We start from the raw sequence: 21,820 nt of genomic DNA, 5'->3' as shown, positions 1-21,820 counted from the left end.
ACACTGTAATGATACTTAAATAATATGATGATGGCAATTATATTAAAAAAATGTTTATTATGATAATAAAGAATTTTTAAAAATGTAAATAGTATGGCATTTTTCTTGCTCAACAGAAAAGGAAAATGAGGCATTAACTTAACATTGTTTATGTTTACCCCTGAAATTATTGGGTTGTATATAACCCCCCCCTTTTGTTTTCTAGGAAACCCAACAGCCTGGATCAGTAATTCAGAGTAAGTATAAAGACCATAGTCTAAACCTCTGCATTCTGCTGTTATTTGTTCATTTTGACAGATTACATACAGAATTTATATTCATGAAGAGGAGGAGGGGCTTCTCAGGCTTTTGGCTAGAGATTAAATAAAGCAGTCTTTGGTTCCGATAAGTTTTAGGAGCTGAGCCTATTGAAGCGGGAGGGTGGGAAAAGGCTCCTTTGTTTTTGTTTTTATTTTATTTATTTGTTTTGTCCAATACACAATAATACACAATGAGGGTTATAGAGGATATAATCAGGTAGAATGTATGAAAGGGGGAATAGAGGAGAAAATAAAGGAGTGAAATATAACTATGAGAGAATAGCAGAAAAAGATATAGGGATAGAAGAGAAGATATAGGAGATATAGAAGAGACAATAGGACAGGGGACGGTAGGCACTCTGGTACACTTATGTACGCCCTTTACTGACCTCTTAGGAACTTGGTGAGGTCAACCGTGGATAGTCTAAGGGTAAAGTGTTGGGGGTTAGGGGATGATACTACAGAGTCCGGTAGTGAATTCCACACTTCGACAACTCGATTACTAAAGTTGTATTTTTTACAGTCAAGTTTGGAATGGTTAATATGAAGCTTGTATCTGTTGTGGGCTCGTGTGTTGTTGTGGTTGAAGCTGAAGTAGTCTTTGACAGGCAGTTTGGATGTGGTATTATTTTTTTTTATTTAAAAAAACCCCAGGGAATAAGAATAAAAATGGAAAATGTTCAGAAGTGTAATGTTGCCTAAATCATATAGATGGTGAATTAAAGGTCCCAATCGTAAATGTCATACAGAGAGAGAAAATAAAAGAGAGAGGGGGTGGGTGGGAGAGAAAAGACAATAGAAAACAATGCAAAAGACCAGAAATGTTCACCCCCCCCCCCAAATCTTCTCTTTCAGAGCAGTGTGATGCCCCTTTGAAGACTTTGTCTGTTTCTCAGCAAGGGACATCGTAAGTCATTGCATTTTTTTCCTCCCCTCCTTGGTGTGTTTGTCATTCATTAGCGAAATCTGCCAGTCATTAGTGAAAGAGTGGAGATTTATTGCAGGTAGCTTTAACTTAATTGAAATGTGGCTCCTGCAGAACTTGGGCCCTGGCATTGCACTGGCATGCTTCAAATGGAGATTCTGTATTTGCAGAGATATAAAATTATAAGGTTCTTATAATGTTAGTAAACACGACTTACTCTTTGTGCAGAGTATTCAACGAGTTGGACGAGGACAGAGAAATAATATACTGCTGCAAAAAAATAAAGGGAACACTTAAACAACAGAATATAACTCCAAGTAAATCAAACTTCTTTGAAATCAAACTGTCCACTGTTCTGGTTTCTGGTAGAACTTTATCTATTAAAAATAACTCTTACTAAATGCAGTCTTTCATAAAAAAAGAAACTCCATTTTCATTCTCTTCACTTCCGTATTCAAAATGCAGTTCAGACCAGCACATTCCTTTTCTCCCGTTATCTCTCTTAATTGCATTCCACATACATTCCTCCCAGCCTCCGCTGTCTCCCAAGATTTATGTACTCACAGCATGATTCAAAAACAGCAGGAATGACTGTAAAATAACACCGAATGAACTTGCTCCCTGGGGAGCTGGGCAGAAACACATTTCATTTTAGCACTCCAACATTGAAACTCCACCCTTCTTCCCCACTGGCCCCCTTATGTACCAAATACATCACTCCAGTATTTAACCCATTCCTCCCCTTAATATCTTTTTCCGAACACCTGTTCCTTGCGTTTTTGGACCCTTCTGAATTGAGGATTGACCCAGCGAACGTCTGGTTCTTCCTCACTAGATTCTGCACTCATAGCAACATCCTGTGACTGGCCTCCCACCTGTTCTAATACCTGTAACCCAGAGCCTACCACTAATTCATAAACACTATCTGTATCAGAGTCCTCAAGCTCTTCATCATCCTCCAACTGACCAGGAGTATGTAGAACAGTCCACTTAGTAAGCAATACTTCAATTGACAATCAAATTCATTTTGTCGTCAGCACATTCAACTTTGTACAGAACAAAGTATTCTATGATAATATTTCATTCATTCAGATCTAGGATGGGTTCTTTGAGCGTTCCCTTTATTTTTGGAGCAGTATACATTCCATTGGCAAATTAATAAATTAAATTAATTATATTTATTTAAATGGATTAGGAAGAGCTGATGTTCTTGAAATTTAATGTATGGGAACTCCACCAATTCAGTGGCTGAAAGGAAGCTGAAATTCTGAAAGATTGGGGGGGGGGGGGATGTTAAATGAAATATTTGAGATAAGAAACAGCACTCAAGGGTTTTTTTTAGTGGAGTTCCTCAGAAGGCTGCATGTTGTAGTAAAAACCTACAGCTGAATACTTATTTCTTGAATTTTCAGATGGTTAGACCTGTTTTAGCCTTTAGCCATGAATAAGGAAATTATTTATTTATCATTTTTATGAATAACCCAAAGTGGCAAACCTACCTAATACTTCCTCCTACTCCTATTTTCCCCAGAACAGCCCTGTGATTAGGGACATTGATCCAAAATCACCCAGCCGGTTTTTATGTTTAAAATGGGATTAAAACTCAGAGTTTCTTGGTTTCGAGCCTGATGCTTTGGGGAAACCACAGGGAGGGTGGAGACCCTGTTTCCTCCCAGGGGATTTCTAGAGAGGCCCCACAGAGGCTTCTACCCACTTTTTCCGGCCCTGTTTCCTCCCAGGAGATTCCTAGAGAGGCCCCATGGAGGCTTCTCCCTGCCTTTTCCGGTTACAGTTTTGGAGGCTCAGGTTTGTAAATGGAAAATGGTTCTTGAGGCAAAAAAATCTTGAACACCTGGTTCTTATCTAGAAAAGTTCATAAGTATTGGTATTGGGCTGAATTCCATGGTGGGATTCAACCCATTCGCATCACTTCAGCTGAACCAGTTGATAAATTGCTGGCTGACCCCTCCCGTCCCCGTCCCTTCCAGGAGTCCCCCCTTCTCCCGTGGCCAGTTTTGGCTCCCAGGAGGCTGCAGACATACCTACATGGCCCAAAACGGGGCGCGGATGAGTGTGCAGTGCAAACCCCCCCCCCCAGTGGCCCAGTTTTGCTCCCAGGAGGCTACAAGGAGGCCTCCTAGGCCCAAAATGGGGCACGGGGAGGCATATCCCTCCCCGCACCCCATTTTTGCTCCCGGGGGTGGGTGGGTGCAGGAGGCAGCGTGCTGTCTGTCACACCCCATGGCCACACCCATCCAGTCAATCATTAGGGTGGAGAGCCGGTTGTTAAATTTGAATCCCATCACTGGCTGAATTACCAAGTGTAAACTTTCAACATTTCTCTTTTTATTCCTGTAACGTTTCACAATCTCTTTTACTTGACCCAAAGCTTAACAGCTATCTCCATTTGATGGAACATTTAAATGTGGATATTGTGGTTTGTTTTGAAATGTATGTTTGCCCTAAATTAGTTGCCTGGAATTTGGAAACAACACAATAGTCTTATCCGCCTTTTTTTTAACACATAGGAGTTTAAGGAGATCGTTTGGGTATTTCCAAGAACTTGTTGCTTCAGTGCAGAGTATTTTACAATTGAGAAAAATAGGCGGTTTTGTGTTGTCAGTGAGGTTTTTAAAAATTTCATTTGCAGGTAGTCCTTGACTTACAACAGCTCACTTATTGACCATGCCAATCAGTTTCCGGTCACAATTCAAAGTGTTGGTTATGACCTATAAAGCTCTACATGGCATGGGACCAGAATATCTCCGGGACCACCTTCTGCCGCACGAATCCCAGCGGCCGATTAGGTCCCACAGAGTTGGCCTTCTCGGGTCCCGTCAACGAAACAATGCCATCTGACGGGACCCAGGAGAAGAGCCTTCTCTGTGGCAGCCCCGGCCCTCTGGAATCAACTCCCCCCGGAGATCCGGACTGCCCTCGCCCTCCTTGCCTTCCGCAAACTCTTAAAAACCCACCTCTGTTGTGAGGCATGGGAAAATTGATTCCCCTGGGCCGCTCCGTTTTATGTATGGTTTGTCTGGGATATATGATTGTTTTATATTAAGGTTTTAAGTGTTTTTTAATCATTGGGTTTGTACTGTGCTTTGCTGTTGTGAGCTTCTCCGAGTCTTCGGAGAGGGGCGGCATACAAATCCAATAAATAATAATAAAATAATAATAATAATTTGAAATTACAAAAGCACTGAAAAGAATGACTTGACTTATGACAATTTTTCACACTTAAATGTTGCAACATTCCCATGGTGACATGGTCAAAATTCAGCCGCTTGGCAAACGGACTCACACTTACGACAGTGGCCGTGTCCCTGGGCCACGTGATCCTCTTTCGTAACCTTCTGACAAGCAAAGTTAGTGGGGAAGCCAGGTTTCACTTAACAACCATGTTACCAAATTAAATTGCAGCGATTCACTTAACAATTGTGGCAAGGCAAAGGTCGTAAAATGGGGCCAGATTCATTGAACAAATGTCTCACTTAGCAATGGAAATTTTGGTCTCAAAATTTACAGCTCTTTACGGCCTCAATTGTGGTCATAAGTCAAGGACTATTATTTGCCCTACACACACACACACACAGAGAGAGAGAGACAGACAGACAGACAGACAGAAAGACAGACAGACAATTTGTTTCTGAAATACAGGATATAAATAATATAAATATACACTGCTCAAAAAAACAAAAGGGAACACTTAAACAACAGAATATAACTCCAAGTAAATCAAACTTCGGTGAAATCAAACTGTCCACTTAAGAAGCAACACTGATTGACAGTCAATTTCACATGCTGTTGTGCAGATGGAATAGTTGTGCAAATGAAATATTTCATTCATTCGGATCAAGGTTGTGTTATTTGAGTGTCCCCTTTATTTATTTTTGTGCGGTATATTTTCCCTAGCAAAATCGGATGTTTGCCTTAAGCTCGGCTGTGTTTTGAAATCCCAGAAATGTTTTAAAATTATATCGGGGCTTTTGCTGGCAAATCTTAGCTGCTGCTTCCTTAACTGCCATTTGCAATGAGTTTTCTCCTGGTAGACTCCCATGTGATTTTTGTTTGGTTTTGTTCTGCAGGGGGAAAAGAACAAAAAAAAACTCCAGAAGTGTGTGTGGAGATAAATGTATGTGGGAAGGAAGCTCAGGGGATTTTTAGAGAATAGCGTTGGGTTTTCTCAAAGATTAACATCTCTGCCACGGCTTTGGTCTTACTTAGTGCACAGGTCCCATTGTGCCAGGGCTGTTCTACTAGATGAATACATTTATACACTCAGCAATTCTTCAAGATTTGACACTGTGCCGAACTGTTTGTAAGTAAACCTTGAAAAAATGGTCACACGGCACTTTTTTGCAGTGCCGTTATTAACTTCAAATGGTCGCTAAACGAGCTGTTGCAAGTCGAAGACAACCTGTCTAGCTAATGTACGAAATCACCCTCCTGTTTTTGAACCGTGCGGTAAGAGTTCTTTCAAGAAAATACACAATTCAGACTGTTGCTACCGCTGAACCTGACGTTGCCCCTCCGGCCTATCTCATCCCCCAGCGGAGCGCCTTAAATCCATATAATTAGCGACAGATTGGCTTTAGAGGAGCAAGTTGGAAAAAAAACCAAGCTCTTTATAGCCGAGGATGAAAAGGGATTACTCCGCAGGCTTTCGAGACAAGAATTGCTTGTGTGTCTTCCTCTGAATCATCGGCCTAGACCCGGTGCCAATAGAATAGCGGGCTTAGTTTGCCCCGGAGGATTTTGTTGCTCTGATATGAAAAAAAAACCAGTTCCAGTGTTTTGTCTGCATCCTTTTCGATTAGTCTGGATGTGGGATGCAGCTGTGCTGGTTTATGCTTATTTTACTAGGATTCTCTCCTTTCTCTCTTGCTGAGAAAAACTTACATCCCTAATTAATTAGAATGGTTAATCACTCTGCAGAATAATAATAATAATAATAATAATAATAATAATAATAATAATAATAATAATAATTTATTAGATTTGTATGCCACCCCTCTCCGCAGACTCAAAGAAGAAGCATGGAAAGAGATTCAATGATAGCCTTCTGTTGTTTAATTATTGAGTCTACAGTCCTAAATTATCTGTAGGTAGTACCCCAATTATTGTTTATTTATTATTTAATTCGACTTCTATGCCGCCGAATCCTGAAAAGACTCAGGATGGCTTTCAATAATATAAAAAAGAGTCAATAAAAAATAATATCAGATATTTATTCAATATTTACAAAGATGTAAATATTAAAAAAAAACAATTAAAATATATTTTCTTAAAAGAAGAAGTCAAATATAGGAGTCTAAAGCTATAAAACCCCAGTTAAAAACCCACAATTCAACTATCCCAGGGATAGGCAAAGTTGGCTCTTCTATGACATGTGGACTTCAACTCCCAGAATTCCTGAGCTAGCATGATTGGCTCAGGAATTCTGGGAGTTGAAGTCCACAAGTCACAGAAGAGCCAACTTTGCCTACCCTTGAATTATCCCAATCAATACAGATGCATGCCATTCAACACTAGTGTTGGGCAAACCCAACGAAGTTCGGGTTCACCAAACTTACCTGAACTTGGCGGCAGAGTTCGGGTAAGTTCGCTGAACCCGAACCTGAACAATTCTGGAAATAAAGCCACGCACCAGGAAGAAGTCTCCATGTCGTCAAAGCTCCGCCCCCGGAATCCCACGACCCGGAGACTTTTTCCTGGACGGCCGAAATAAAGCCACGTGCCAGGAATAAGTCTCCGTGATGTCAAAGCTCCGCCCCTGGAATCCCATTGTGGGATTCCCTGCCTCCTTTGCGCCTTCCGACCGGCAGCTCCACGGTGTTTGCCTTCCTCCGCCACCACCAGCGCCCAGATGATAGCCGGGTGGCAGCGCTTCATGGTGTTCGGCACAAACGTCAAACCTGAACACTGCAAAGTTCGGTACGAACCCGAACTGTGCAAGTTCGGTTCGCCCAACACTATTCAACACAATTTGGCCATGATAGATGTCAATTCTTCTTTTCTTTCCCTTTATGCTTCCTTTATCACTTCCCTTCATACTTCCCTCCCTTCCCTTCCCCCTCCCCTCCCCTCCCCTTGTGACCACCTGAAACCCCAGCTACCTGGAGTCACTTCAGTTGCATAGCACAGCCAACTAAAAACAAGCAGCATTTGTGCCGGCTAATTAGAGGCTGAATTCCCTCTGCATCTGGTGCGCCCAAATTAACCCTGCAGCTTTACAGAGCAAACATGGATTTCCCAAAGGGGTTTTTCATTCTTGACTTTGGCTCTCAAATTTAACACCTGGCTTTTGCTGGAATGGAAGCTTCTTGTTTACAAAAGCAGGGGCAAGCTCATTGTTTCTAGCAGGCAGTGGCTAGAAGAGAGACCAGACAGTTCCCGGCATGGAGAACACAAGCATGGGTTCTTTTGCAGTTCCTGCAAGCCTAAAAGTTCAATATCTTTCCCCCACCCCCTTTAAATCTGGTGCTGTTCTTGCTGCTGATCTTCTCAGCTTTGCAGTGCTAAAAATTATATCTGCATTGCAAGTCAACATTTAAGAGGACAGATTTTAAAATATTTTTGAGAAACATTTTCTTTTTGAAATTTCACTACTCTTAACGCGTTTTGAAATTTTACTGAACTTGAATCTCAAATTTTAAATGTAGAATATAACTGAAATGATTTGTTTGGAATGCAGAAAGGGATGGATTTTTGAGAAAATGTAGCTTCGTTAAGTTTTGCTTTTCCTCTTAAAATCTGCTAGAATTCCCCCACAAACACACAAAATGATCTTCACATCTTTCCTGGTATACTGATGACTCACAAATGGAGTGTCCGCCTGTCCTTTTGTGGCAAAAATCCATCAATCGCAAGATTGTTGCTGCATTATTCATAGCTTATCTGGAAGCTATTAATAATGTGCCAATAGAGACAGTTTGTGTCAGCCTTTTTTGCAGAACCCCATGCTAAGATAAAGAGGGAAAATAAATAGCATTCATCTTTGGACAATAAAAGCCGTCTTTACAATGGCATCTTATTTTAAGGAGGGAAAATTATGTTTTTGTTTATTTATGCCTGCACAAATACACACGTACAAAGCTCTCAATCTCAACGACTCTAAATTTAAGATGTGTGGATTTCGATTCCCAGAATTATGTGTTTTCCTGCCAGCAGACATGAGACCAATTAACAGTAATGTGTAACCATAAGCATGTACTGCCAGCACTCCCTCCCTCCCTTCCTTTTTATTGTGTATAACACGAACATTATGCTCCTTCTATGTATTCTAGCAGCAACCTTGTGACATGGGATGAATTTAAAGAGAGAAACCCAAAGTGCACCCAGTAGCTTCTATGTAAAGAAGCAATAGAACAAATGGTCTCTAGTCCTGCATTTTAACCATTATATCAAAACAAATATACCAAACTTAACAGTACAATACTAACTCTGAGAGGGATCTTGGAGTCCTAGTGGACAACCATTTTAATAGGAGCCAGCCGTGTGCAGCAGCTGCCAAAAAAGCCAACACAGTTCTAGGCTGCATTAATAGAGGGATAGAATCAAGATCACGTGAAGGGTTAATACCACTTTATAAGGCCTTGGTAAGGCCACACTTGGAATACAGCATCTAATTTTGGTCGCCACGATGCAAGAAGGATGTTGAGACTCTAGAAAGAGTGCAGAGAAGAGCAACAAAGATTATTAGAGGATTGGAGGCTAAAACATATAAAGAACGGTTGCAGGAACTGGACATGTCTAGTTTAATTATTATTATTTATTAGATTTGTATGCCGCCCCTCTCCGAACACTCGGAGAGTCTAATGAAAAGAAGGTTCTGGGGCGACATGATAGCAGTGTTTCAATATCTCAGGGGTTGCCACAAAGAAGGAGTCAGATATTCTCCAAAACACCTGAGGGTAGAACAAGAAGCAATGGGTGGAAACTAAACAAGGAGAGATGTAACTTAGAACAAAGGAGAAATTTCCTGACAGGAAAATTAATCAGTGGAACAGCTTGCCTCCAGAAGTTGTGAATGCTCCAACACTGGAAGTTTTAAAAAAGATGTTGGATAACCATCTGTCTGAAGTAGTGTAGTGTTTCCTGCCAAGGTCCCTTCCAGCTCTTGTTGTTGTTGTTGTTGTTAAACAAATGGCATGTGCATTTGTTAAGGTGACCACTTGTGGAATTGGTTCTTATTTCTACTCGTCCACTGCAGAGTGAAAACCTAACAGTTCTAACCTCTTAGCAAGATATGGTTTCATCCTTTTGAAGGATCCCTACTAATATCTCATGAAAAGTTTCGTGAAAGCATTCTTCCCATGAGGTGCTTAGATTGAATGATGTGTCAACATGAAACCAGATTCCCTGAAGTCCAATAAGCTCCATCATCTCTTCTGCATGGTCGGGTAGATCAGTCCAGAATGCCCATGAGAACGGATGAAGCATGGAATGAGAGAGTGGAAAGTAACAAAATAAATCTACATCTAATTAGTAGCTGAAAGGGAAGCTAATAAATGATAGGATGTAAATTCATGGAATGAAATAATTTTTGTCATATTTTTTGGCCCTTTACTTGCGACTATGGCATATGCACAGTCACCTTTCATTGAAAGAAATAGTTTACAAAAACCTTGTAAATTCAGAACGTGGTATGCTTTTGCCCTTTACAATGCCACTCATTCTTCTGCATGCTTTTAAATGTCCTTTCCTTGGATAGATGTGTCTTGTTTTGTTTTATAGTTTTTGTAGAAATCGATACCCTAGAACCAGGAAGAAAAGGAACATTCCTGTAGGGGATCATATTATTAACTTCAACAGGTAGCTGAAGGATTTGCCTTCTGGGGTTTTACTTATATCCACATAATCCCTTGATGTGTCTTCTCCTTTACATAATAGGATTCATTGTACAATAGAAATGCCAAAGGACCAAACTTCATTAGAATCTGTGTTTACACTAATCAAGGCTAAACAAGGGGCTGATTTCCCTGCTATTAATTGTATTCAGTAACTTGCCAATGATTAGATCAGATTAGATTATAATTATTTATTGGCCAAGTGTGATTGGACACACAAGGAATTTGTCTTTGGTGCACATGCTCTCGGTGTACATAAAAAGAAAATATGCATTTGTCAAGAATCATGAAGTACAACACTTAATGATAGTCATAGGGGTCAAATAAGCAATCAAGTCACATTAGGAAACAGCTAATAAAATTGTAAGGATATAAGCAATAAATTACAGTCATACAGTCATAAGTGAGAGGAGATAGATCACAATGGGTGAACAGTGTGGTCGGGCGGTAGGAAAAACAAGTAGGATGCTTGGCTGCATAGTTAGAGGTATAACAAGCAGGAAGAGGGAGATTGTGATCCCGCTATTTAGAGCGCTGGTGAAACCACATTTGGAATAATACTATGTTCAGTTCTGAAGACCTCACCTACAAAAAGATATGGATAAAATCCAAAGACGGGCTACAAAAATGGTGGAAGGTCTTAAGCATAAAACTGATCAGGAAAGACTTCATGAACTCCATCTGTCTAGTCTGGAGGACAGAAGGGAAAGGGGGGACACGATGGAAACATTTAAATATGTCAAAGGGTTAAATAAGGTTCAGAAGGGAAGTGTTTTTAATAGTAAAGTGAACACAAGAACAAGGGGGCACAATCTGAGGTTAGTTGGGGGAAAGATTAGAAGTAATGTGAGAAAATATTATTTTACTGAAAGAGTAGTAGATCCTTGGAACAAACTTCCAGCAGACGTGGTTGGTAAATCCACAGTCACTGAATTTAAACATGCCTGGGATAAACATATATCCATCCTAAGATAAAATACAGGAAATAGTGTAAGGGCAGACTAGATGGACCATGAGGTCTTTTTCTGCCGTCAATCTTCTACGTTTCTATAGGAACAATGAGAAGACTAATAGTAATGCAGACTTAGTGAATAGTTTGGCAGAGTAAAGAGAAATATTTAGCTAGGAGACAAATAATTGCCACATAATTGTTTTATGTCATACGATCATGGATTATCTACAAAGCCTGCAGTATATAGAAGGTATACATATAATTGCTTGCTACTAGTAGAGGTAGGAGGTCCCCAATATGTTGGGTCTTTTTTTTACATCTGCCATGAGTAAAACAGAACTTGCATAGTATAATCGCAGCTACCATCTAAATTTTATTTGACCTCAATCCTGAGCTGTACAGCAGAGCGCTAAGAAACAGGAAGCGTTGTCAGGGCCTGTTTCAGATCTCATATCAGTTATGAATCTTCATGACTTTGGTTTGGTGAAAAATAAAGAAAAAATGATCCATGATGGGAAAAACATGTGAATCTTCATTCTGACTCTCTGATTGGGCAGATAAAGGCCCATTGGCCCTCAAAGACCCCCAAGATCTGACTCACAGATTTGAATACAAGGCAGCAAATATATCGTATTATGACTATGGTAGTGGGTGGTGATGATGATGACGATGATGATGGTAGGTCTAATGGTGGCAGGTGTTTGCCATCTTCCACTTCTCCCTGGATAGCGAGATATATGTTGATAGTTTTGACTTCTCATATAAAACTCTCTCCACTGGGCTTCCCCCCACTTTTAATAACCAATCTTTAGTAACATGCAGGCTACTTTATAGTAATTTGGGGACAACTAGCCCCGAATTCTATAAACTTGTTGACAAACCTTTTTAGTTTTGATTCTGAATCCTTTCTGTCTGAGGGTCATTCTTTGTCCAGTGGACCAGGTGAAATTGAAGCCTTATTTGAAAATCACAAAAACAACATATATGATAGAAAAAAACCCGGTGCTCTTTCTAATGAAATAAAAATGAACATGATTGAAGGTGAGAAAATAGAGAGCGATAGAAAAAACCCCCATGCTTTTTCTAATGAAGATGATTGAAGATGGTGAAACGGAGCTCTCTGTGGGATTCGTGCGGCAGAAGGCAGTCTCGGAGATATTCTGGTCCGATGCCATGAAGGGCTTTATAGGTGTGTGTGTGTGTGTGTGTGTGTGTGTGTGTGTGAGTGAGAGAGAGAGAGAGAGAGAGAGTGAGTGAGTGAGTGAGTGAGTGTATGTGTATTGCACACAGGATTTGGGGAAGAGGTATACTTAAAATGGACTGCCAGCTGGCAGGCTTAAATAAATAGATCTTATCTAAAAACTCTAATCTCTTGTGTTTTCCCTTGGATTTGTTATCAATCACGTTGTCTTGGCTCTTTAAAGCATTATTTGTTTGGTAGCAAACTGCTGCCAGGGATCAATAATAGTGTACTCTTCAGTTTCTGTAGATAAATGTGGAAAAAAATCACTAATGCGTTGAGCACAATGTTGAAGTTATTGGAAGGAGCAAAGAACGTTCTTATGTTTTCAGAACTGACACCAAAACATTTTAGGGTACTGTTTTTATTATTTTTATTTTAACTTAATCCAGCTATGATCTTTTTGAGGTTTTCCTGCATATATCCCATGTAGATTCTCATGATTTTACAGGTAGCTTTGAAAGAGTTTGAAAAAAAGAAATATTTATGTTTATTTTCTGAGAACCAATAAATAAACTTTAAAAAAAGAGAGTTTTAAGTGTCACGTATTTTCTTCTTCATCAGATAGGTACTGTTGAATTAATTCTCTTGATTAATTAGAAGAGTTTATTTTCTAATTTTAATTGATTAATTTGTTACGTTACATATTATTAAATTGCTCTCATTTGCTCAGTTGCTCACAGATATTTTCCAAATCTCAGTAAATGCAAACTAGACATTAATACCACGTTTCATTTTAAGCTTTAAATAGTTGTTGTGACTAACTGAGCATTTCATTTTGCCTATCTGAATTGTTTCAGTGCCTAGGAATATATCGCAGAATCACATTTATAGGAGCATATATTGTGGATTCTATTTCATAGCATGGCTATTTTGTGTATTAGGCAATGAGTAGTGGAACATGAAGCTCCTTCTCTTTCAAGAGGATGTGGTTGGGTTGGTTTTTGTTTTGTTTTGTTTTTTGCAGTGCAAATCTGAAATTTGTGTTCCATAAAGAAATTTTATGAAAAAAAACCCTACTGAGTCCACCGTAATTTGCCTGGAATGCTTTCTTTACTAAACAGGGAAGTTTGCAAGAGTAAAACGTTTCAATCTTGCCTGTGAACATGGCATACAAAAAACAAAATTGTTGCATGAGAATTAAGCTTGCCTTTTGCAAAATAAATTTATGCTAGTTTTAAGTCTGAGGACTGACCTGCCCTGGTGACTTCTTTGCCTTTCAGAACACTGCATAAAGATCTGGAGATCAGTGACAGTGAAGACTGTGACGATGACCAAGTTAGTATTTATTTAAATATATATATATATATACCTATAAAACTAGGAGGGTCACCCAGAAAGTAATGCACCACATTTTTTTCTGCAACAATTATTTATTGAACACAATGAAACTTACATGCAAAAAAGAATGATGTTTCTTCTACACTCCCTATTTTTACACGTAACTTCCGTCCCGTTCTATGACCTTCCTCCAGTGAGACCCAAGGGCATGTATGCCCTGTCGGTACCACTCCTTGTTCTGGTCAAGAAGCCATTTCTGCACTGCGCGAATCACCTCTTCGTCATCCTCAAATTTTCTTCTGCGGCTAACCGTACTTCTGTCAACTGCAGATTCTCCATAAACTGTACACAAACGTTTGTGAATGTTCCCAACAGTTTCTTTCTCCACAGTGAGAAATTCAACGACGACACGCTGCTTGTAACGTGCATCACCTACAGACGCCATTTTGAAACACGGCTGCAGCTATGCTATCTGTCCGAAGAAACACAAAATTTACACACTCACTCCCAACAATTTAAATAATTTACAGTGGTACCTCTACTTATGAACTTAATTCGTTCCATGGCCAGGTTCTTAAGTAGAAAAGTTTGTAAGAAGAAGCAATTTTCCCCATAGGAATCAATATAAAAGCAAATAATGTGTGCGATTGGGGAAACCACAGAGTGGGTGGAGGCTCTGTTTCCTCCCAGGAGATTCTTAGAGAGGGTCCTCGGAGGCTTCTCCCCACCTTTTCCAGCCCTGTTTCTCCCAGGGGATTCCTAGAGAGGCCCCATGGAGGCTTCTCTCCACCTTTTCCGGCCCTGTTTCTCCTAGGAGATTCCTAGAGAGGCCCCACTGAAGCTTCTCCCCACCTTTTCCAGCCCTGTCTCCTCCCAGGAGATTCCTAGAGAGGTCCCACGGAGGCTTCTCCCTGCCTTTTCTGGTTACAGTTTCGGAGGCTCGGGTTTGTAAGTGGAAAATGGTTCTTGAGAAGAGGCAAAAGAACCTTGAACACCTGGTTCTTATCTAGAAAAGTTTGTAAGTAGAGACGTTTGTAGGTAGACGTACCAATGTATATCTAAAGTTTCACATTCGTACCATTATTGTAGGCTGAGACAAAAAAAATGTGGTGCATTGTTTTCTGGGTGATCCTCGTATGAACCTTGCGTAGGTTGGAGAAAGACTGAAAAACTCACAGAATTCCTAGCCTTTGTGCTGTGCTAGCAAAGAATTGGGAGAGTACTAATATAGTGCCTCTGTAAGTCACATGGTTGGGGTAATTTATTTACCGTATTTATTTATTTATTTATTTATTTATTTGACTTGACTTGACTTGATTTGACTTGACTTGACTTGACTTGTATGCCACCCCTCTCCGCAGAAATTAATCTTTCTAATACATAGACTGGATTTATATTTGTCTGTGGTTTCTGTATGGACTGGTTAAACTAAACTTTCTCTTTTTCGTTTCCCTTTTACCAGGTTTCTGATAAACCGTCTTCCTCATCAACACCTCCAAGGTACAATTCCTTTAAGAATAAGAGGGAATGATGGGGAAGGGAGGCTTGACGTAAACATTTGCTATATGTAATAGACATTTCTGTAAAGCATTTTCAGCTCCAAGGAAGAATATTAGGTTGTTTGAAACCATGCACATTAATTAATAATAATAATAATTTATTAGATTTGTATGCCGCCCCTCTCCGAGGACTCGGGGCAGCTCACAAGACAATACACAATATCCAAATCTAATAGCTAAAAACAATTTTAAAAACCCTTATAAAATAGTCATACAGCTCATACAGACCATACATAAATTATAATAGTTAAGGGTATATTAATTTCCCCATGCCTGGCGACATAGATGAGTTTTCAGAAGTTTACAAAAGGCAAGGAGGGTGAGGGCGGTCCTAATAATAATTATAATAATAATAATTTATTAGATTTGTATGCCGCCCATCTCCGAGAACTCGGAGCAGCTCACAGCAATCTCCGGGGAGAGTTGGTTCCACAGGGCTGGGGCCACCACAGAGAAGGCTCTTCCCCTGGGGCCTGCCAGACGACATTGTTTAGTCTATGGGACCCAGAGAAGGCCGACTCTGTGGGACCTAATTGGCCTCTGGGATTCATGCGGCAGAAGACGGTCCCGGAAGTATTCTGGTCCGATGCCATGTAGGGCTTTATAGGTCATAACCAACACTTTGAATTTAGACCGGAAACTGATTGGCAGCCAGTGCAAGCCGCGGAGTGTTGACGAAACATGGGCATATCTGGGAAAGCCCATGATGGCTCTCGCGGCTGCATTCTGCACAATCAGAAGTTTCCGAACACTTTTCAAAGTAGCCCCATGTAGAGAGCGTTACAGTAGTCGAACCTCGAGGCGATGAGGGCAGGAGTGACTGAGAGCAATGACTCCCTGTCCATATATTGAGAAGTGTACTAATTATTTTCAGAGCAGTCTCAGATATTGCTTGGTAATCTAATCTTGCTTTGCTATAAAATACCGCACAGTTTAAAAACCGGGACTGGTTCTCAGTTACCGTATTTTTCGGAGTATAAGACGCACCTTAGTTTTGGGGGAGGAAAATAGGGAAAAGAATCTGCTTGAATATGAGTCAGTTGAATATGAATATGATCTTGAGGGTATTTATCTGTAAAGATTTGTTCCTGCTTACTAGAAATAAAAACACTGTAAGTTTTGAGCAGCATCCTTTGGGATAAAAGTATTGATTCCAAATGCCTTTTATTTTTTTTGGCATATTTCCCAATAAGCTGTTTAAGCAACTTCTAATGTTTTACTCCATGATGCCTGAACTTGACACTAATAATTACCTTGTTCCTGAAGTTGTTGCATTTTTTAACTGTAGATCGGGAGTTAGCAGAAAATTTGCCTTTAAGCGATACAAAATCCACCAGTGTGGGCAAAAGTGGGGGGAAAAACCCCTGTTCATTAAAAAAAAAAATACATTAGCAAAGTACATGCATGCTTATAGAGTCCCAAAAGAAACACACCCAACCATATCTGAGAATAAAAGGACATTACGGTTTAAATGTTGAGTGAGGAGGAAGGATAACTTCAAGTAGTTTGGTGTGTGGGAAGTTCAGTAACAAGCCATTAATTATATTGAAGTCAAGCCATAGGCGTGAGTTGAAGGCAAGGCATGTTTCAGCATGTCAACCTTAAGACAGGAGCATTTTCAGCTAATTTGATATTTTGCTAGGCATAGCTTCACTTGTGCTAGTCAAATGCTTGCTATTGTTGGGGAAATGGCCATAGGCTTTGTTTTGGAGTGTGTGTGTCTCTATGTATGAAAATAATTAGTTCATGCTGAGTTTCTGATCATGTGTAATGTGATAGTAAAGTTCTGGCCCAGTAGTTTCACTGAAAGGTCTAGGACAGAGGGGTCAAACTCGCGGTCTGCAGACCAGATGCCTCACAGGCTGGCCACACCCATGCCTCCTTTAGTGAAGGGGGGGGGAAGTTGTGGTATCAAGCTGGACACGCCCACCCAGTCAACCAGGCCAAGTAAGTGGCGTCAAGCTGGCCACGCCCACCCAATCAGCCAGGCCGAGTGAGTGGTGTCAAGCTGGCCACGCCCACTCAGTGAATCAGGCTGAGTGAGTGGTGTCAAGCTGGTCACACCGAGCCAATCGGCCAGGCCAAGTGAGTGGCATCAAGCTGGCTACGCCCACCCAGTCAACCAGGCCGAATGAATGGTGTCAAGCTGGCCACGCCCACCCAGGTGGCCACACCCACTGGCCCACAGAGGTCAACCACAACCCTGATGCAGCCCTCAATGAAATTGAGTTTGACACCCCTATTGTAGATGCTCCAACACCGGAAGTTTTTAAGAAGAGATTGGGCAATCCCTTGAGTGAAATTCTATAGGGCTTTGTGCCTAAGAAGGGGGTTGGATTCGAAGACCTCCAAGATCCCTTCCACCTCTGTTATCCTGTTAAGTTTTTTAGTTCTGAATTTGTCCATTACACAATGAGGGTTGTAGTGGGTATACATATAGTAAATATATAATGAAGGTTATAGAGGAGACACTCATAGAAAGATATATCTAAGAAATAATAGAAAAGAAGATAAAGTAATAGAACATATCAATGAAAGAATAGAAGAGATATAGAAATAGAAGAAAGGTATAGGAGATATAGGAGAGCAATAGGACAGGAGACGGAAGGCACTCTAGTGCAGTTATGCACGTCCCTTACTGACCTCTTAGGAATCTGGATAGGTCAACCGTAGATAATCTAAGGGTAAAGTGTTGGGGGTTTGGGGATGACACTACGGAGTCCGGTAATGCGTTCCACGCTTCGACAACTCAGTTACTGAAGTCATATTTTTTACAGTCAAGTTTGGAGCGGTTAATATTAACTTTGAATCTGTTGTGTGCTCTTGTGTCGTTGTGGTTGAAGCTGAAGTAGTCGCCGACAGGCAGGACGTTGCAGCCTATAATCTACTTGCATTTGGGTGCTTTCAAACTGCTAGGTGGGCAGAAACTGAGGCAAAGTCTCCAGCTAACAAGATCAACGTCTTTAACCACTTGAGCCATCGCGCCCCCCTATGTAATTGTTTAGCATTAAAGTACTTACTATTCAGGTACTCATTCCCATAATATTAAATGTATATTGACTGGGTAAAGAAAAGAGTTAGAAATTAAATGTTGTGATTTAAATATGCACTGACGGCATATTAAAATAGAGCAAGTAATGGGTGCTCTCAACCACACATGCTCTGTTAAATATGTGCTGTAAAACCTATTGATCCGCTCAGTGACTACAAGTCGTTTAGCTACTAGTCAAATACTGCAGGAAGAAGAGAGGCTTTAGGTCAGCAGTAGAGCACATTCTTTGTAGGGTGATGTATGTTTCTATGCCTGGCACTTCAAATATTCCTTTGGATAGACGCAGGAGGCTAGGTGGCTCTCACAAGAATGGAAACCATGCACACTTTCTGCACAATAAATTTCCGGCAAAGATGTGGATCTCGCCTTGAATAAATATGTCCAAGATTGAATTTTCAAGCAAATGATTTCTCATATGTAAACGGACTGAAGAATTTTTATTTGGAATGATACAGAACGGGGAAAAACATGAAAAAAAAGGAGGTTGCAGACAGTTATATAAAAATTTTATGCAGGAAAATACAGGTGGAAGACTACTCTATGCTGTGATGAAGGAAGGAAGGAAGGAAGGAAGGAAGGAAGGAAGGAAGGAAGGAAGGAAAAATACAAATATTTTTATTTCTATTTGGAAACCACTTCTGGACTTTGTGCTGAGGTGGAATAGATTTGCTGTTATAGAAATGGCTAGTGTAAACTATTATGCAAAAGTAAAAACTTGAGGGTTGATCCTAACATCTTATTCTGCTGCACCAGAGGGAGAGGGAAACCATTGCCTTTTCTTTCTTTCCCCCACTTTCCTCTTTCCTTTCTCCTTCCCTGGTTTTCCTATTATTTCCTTTGTATTTTTCTTTGCATGCTGTATTATAAACTAATAAAAATTGTTAAACATGGGAAGGAAAATACAGATAGTTGTTAACTTACAACAGTGGTTCTCAACCTTTCTAATGCTGCAACCCCTCGTGTTGTGGTGGCCCCCAGCCATAAGTCTAGCGCCAATTCTACCAATAGAGCTTTAAGCTGATTGGCAGGAAGTTCAGAGGGACACCCCCCACTGTAAACGCCTGATTGGTCGGATTGTAAAAATATGATCCAAGGCACCAGAATAGAAGCTTTAGTTCCTAACACCAGAGGAACTTTGTATTTTCCCATGGTCTTAGGTGACCTCTGTGAAATGGTTGTTCGACCCCCAAAAGGGTCCTGACCAATGTTCCCTCGGTGTGGGCGGAAAAGTATAGTGTCTGAGCGGCAGTCCCTTCGGGACTGGGCAGGATAGATAGATAGACAGACAGACAGACAGACAGACAGACAGACAGACAGACAGACAGACAGACAGACAGGAAAAAAATTCTGGGTACCTCTCCTATCCCCCTTTTCTCTCTCATTTGTTTCTCATTTCTCCCTCTTCCTCCCTTTTTCTCTCATTCCTTCCCTCTCTCACTTCTCCTCTCTTTTTCCATCCCTGTTTCTTCCCCCCTTGTGTGTGTGTGTGTGAACTGTTGAACCATTTCCAAAAATAGGTAGGAGCTGGGGGTTTTCCCCCTGTTATTCTTTGGGTGCTTTTTACCATATGCTTTAAATCAAGAGTCACTTCTCTCTCTCTTTTGTTTCTCTCTCTTTCTTCTCATTCTCTGCCTCAATCATTTTCTCATTTCTCTTTTTTTCTTCCCTTTTTGCTCTCTTTTCCTCTTCCTTTCTTTCTCTCTCTCTCTCTCTTTCCCTTTCTTTCTATCTTTCCCCTTTCTCTCTCTCCCTCCCTCTCTTTCTCTCTCTATGGTTGTCGTAAGCCAAGGCACTGCCTGCAGCATTATTCAACAGATTTAAAAGCATTCAAGCCTCCGTACGGTGCCAGCAGTTACATCACTCAAACAGCCTAACTATTGGAAACCTCCCTCTTGGTTGTTGCGTGTACTTTATTTTTAGCAATGTCCTTCTCGGTCTCTAAAACCTGACTAAAGAATCTTCCTCCATTCCTGACATTGATTGGTGAACAGTGGTGTCGTGTTTGCAACAAGTTGTGCTGATTGAACTGCTTCACCTCGCAGGGCCGCGCCAAGCCGAGGGGGAGAACTCGGAAAGGCGCGATCCGCACCCGTTTCTAATTTTATCCCCTGGTTTTGGTTTCCAGTGCCCCACAGTCGCAGCCTGAGAGTGTGGCCTTGGCTCACTCCAGCAGTGCGGAGTCCGAAAGCACAAGTGACTCGGACAGTTCCTCCGATTCCGAATCTGAAAGCAGCTCCACCGACAGCGAAGGAACAGAACCGCCGACCAGAGTCTCGACACCAGAGGTACTGTGTCCGTTGTATAAATGTGTCCTTTGTAATAGTCTGGATCGGGATTTCCCAACCCTGGCAACTTTTAAGAGGTAGGGACTTCACAGCTCCCAGAATTCCCCATCCAGCACATCTTAAAGTTGTTACATTTGGGAAACCGGGTCTAGATCAGTGTTTTCTCCACCTTACCATCTTCAGGACATATGGACTTCAACTCCCAGAATTCCCCAGCCAGCCATGCTTGCTGAGGAATTCTGGGAGTTGAAGTCCACACATCTTAAAGCTGCCATGGTTGAGAAACACTGGCCTAGACCAATGGTAGGCAAAGTTGGCTCTTCTATGACATGTGGATTTCAATAATAATAATAATAATAATAATAATAATAATAATAATAATAATAATAATAAAAATTAGATTTGTACGCCTCCCCTCTCTGAGGATTCGGAGCGGCTCACAACAGCAAAACACAATGTACAAATCTAATGTTAAAAGCAATTTAAAGCCCTTCTTATAAAAAAACAATCACACAACCTTACATAAAAAGCCATAGTAGCTAAGGGTTGTACCCGTTTCCCCATGCCTGGCGACATAGGTGAGTTTTTAGGAGCTTTTGAAAGGCAAGGAGGGTGGGGGCAGTCCTAATCTCTGGGGGGAGTTGATTCCAGAGGGCGGGGCCATCACAGAAAAGGCTCTTCCCCTTGGTCCTGCCAGATGGGATTGTTTAGTCGACAGGACCCGGAGAAGGCCAACTCTGTGGGACCTAATTGGTCGCTGGGATGTAACTTGGGAAGGCCTGCCGGTTTTGGCACTACTGGTGCGCCCTCCGATGCCATTGTGGTCTGCCCGCCCCCCTGTTGGGGGCACGTGCACCTGCTGGCACCCCTGGGGCAAAATTTTGCTTCAGTGCATGCGCAGCAAGCGGAATCTTGTGTGAAGACGCACAAGTGAGATTTCACCGCAGGTGCAGAAGAAAAAATCAGTGAAAATAGCTGAAATCTCGCTCACACGAGTGTCTTCACACAAGATTTCGCTTGCAGCCCCTTGGGCCAGACCTAAGCACCTCGTGGGCGTATACACTTAAAAGTATAAATAAATAAATTTCACAGTATATGTTATTCTCCGATCTGGAGCCATTTCTATAAAGATATGCATTGACAAAATTGCAGTGTCTGAACTTTGGCCCGTTAATTATATCCTCTGTGAGGCCTTCTGTCGCGTTGGGAGCATTTTAAGTCATTCTCTGAATATAACCGTAATGTTCTCCAGGTTTTGGGTATCCACCAAAGATCCCTTGAACTTGGATCAGAGTTGAATCCATGCTAGATATGTGGGCAACTGAGCACCCCGAGTCTGTTCCTCAATTTGAACACGGGCCTTTTCATCCTCCCT

The 21,820-nt window shown here is 41.1% G+C and overlaps 1 protein-coding gene across 1 annotated transcript in view; it reads left to right on the top strand.

The window, feature by feature from the left end:
* Positions 1 to 21,820, top strand: part of AFF1 (ALF transcription elongation factor 1) — a 158,537-nt gene that overhangs the window by 111,501 nt on the left and 25,216 nt on the right. The window contains 5 exon segments of the mRNA XM_070758051.1: positions 206 to 236; positions 1,155 to 1,206; positions 13,492 to 13,546; positions 15,012 to 15,049; positions 20,286 to 20,445. Coding sequence (XP_070614152.1) covers positions 206 to 236; positions 1,155 to 1,206; positions 13,492 to 13,546; positions 15,012 to 15,049; positions 20,286 to 20,445 — 336 coding nt within the window.

Source organism: Erythrolamprus reginae, chromosome 7, assembly GCF_031021105.1.
Source record: "Erythrolamprus reginae isolate rEryReg1 chromosome 7, rEryReg1.hap1, whole genome shotgun sequence".
Lineage (NCBI taxonomy): Eukaryota > Metazoa > Chordata > Lepidosauria > Squamata > Dipsadidae > Erythrolamprus > Erythrolamprus reginae.
This window is presented reverse-complemented; position numbering and strand designations above follow the sequence as displayed.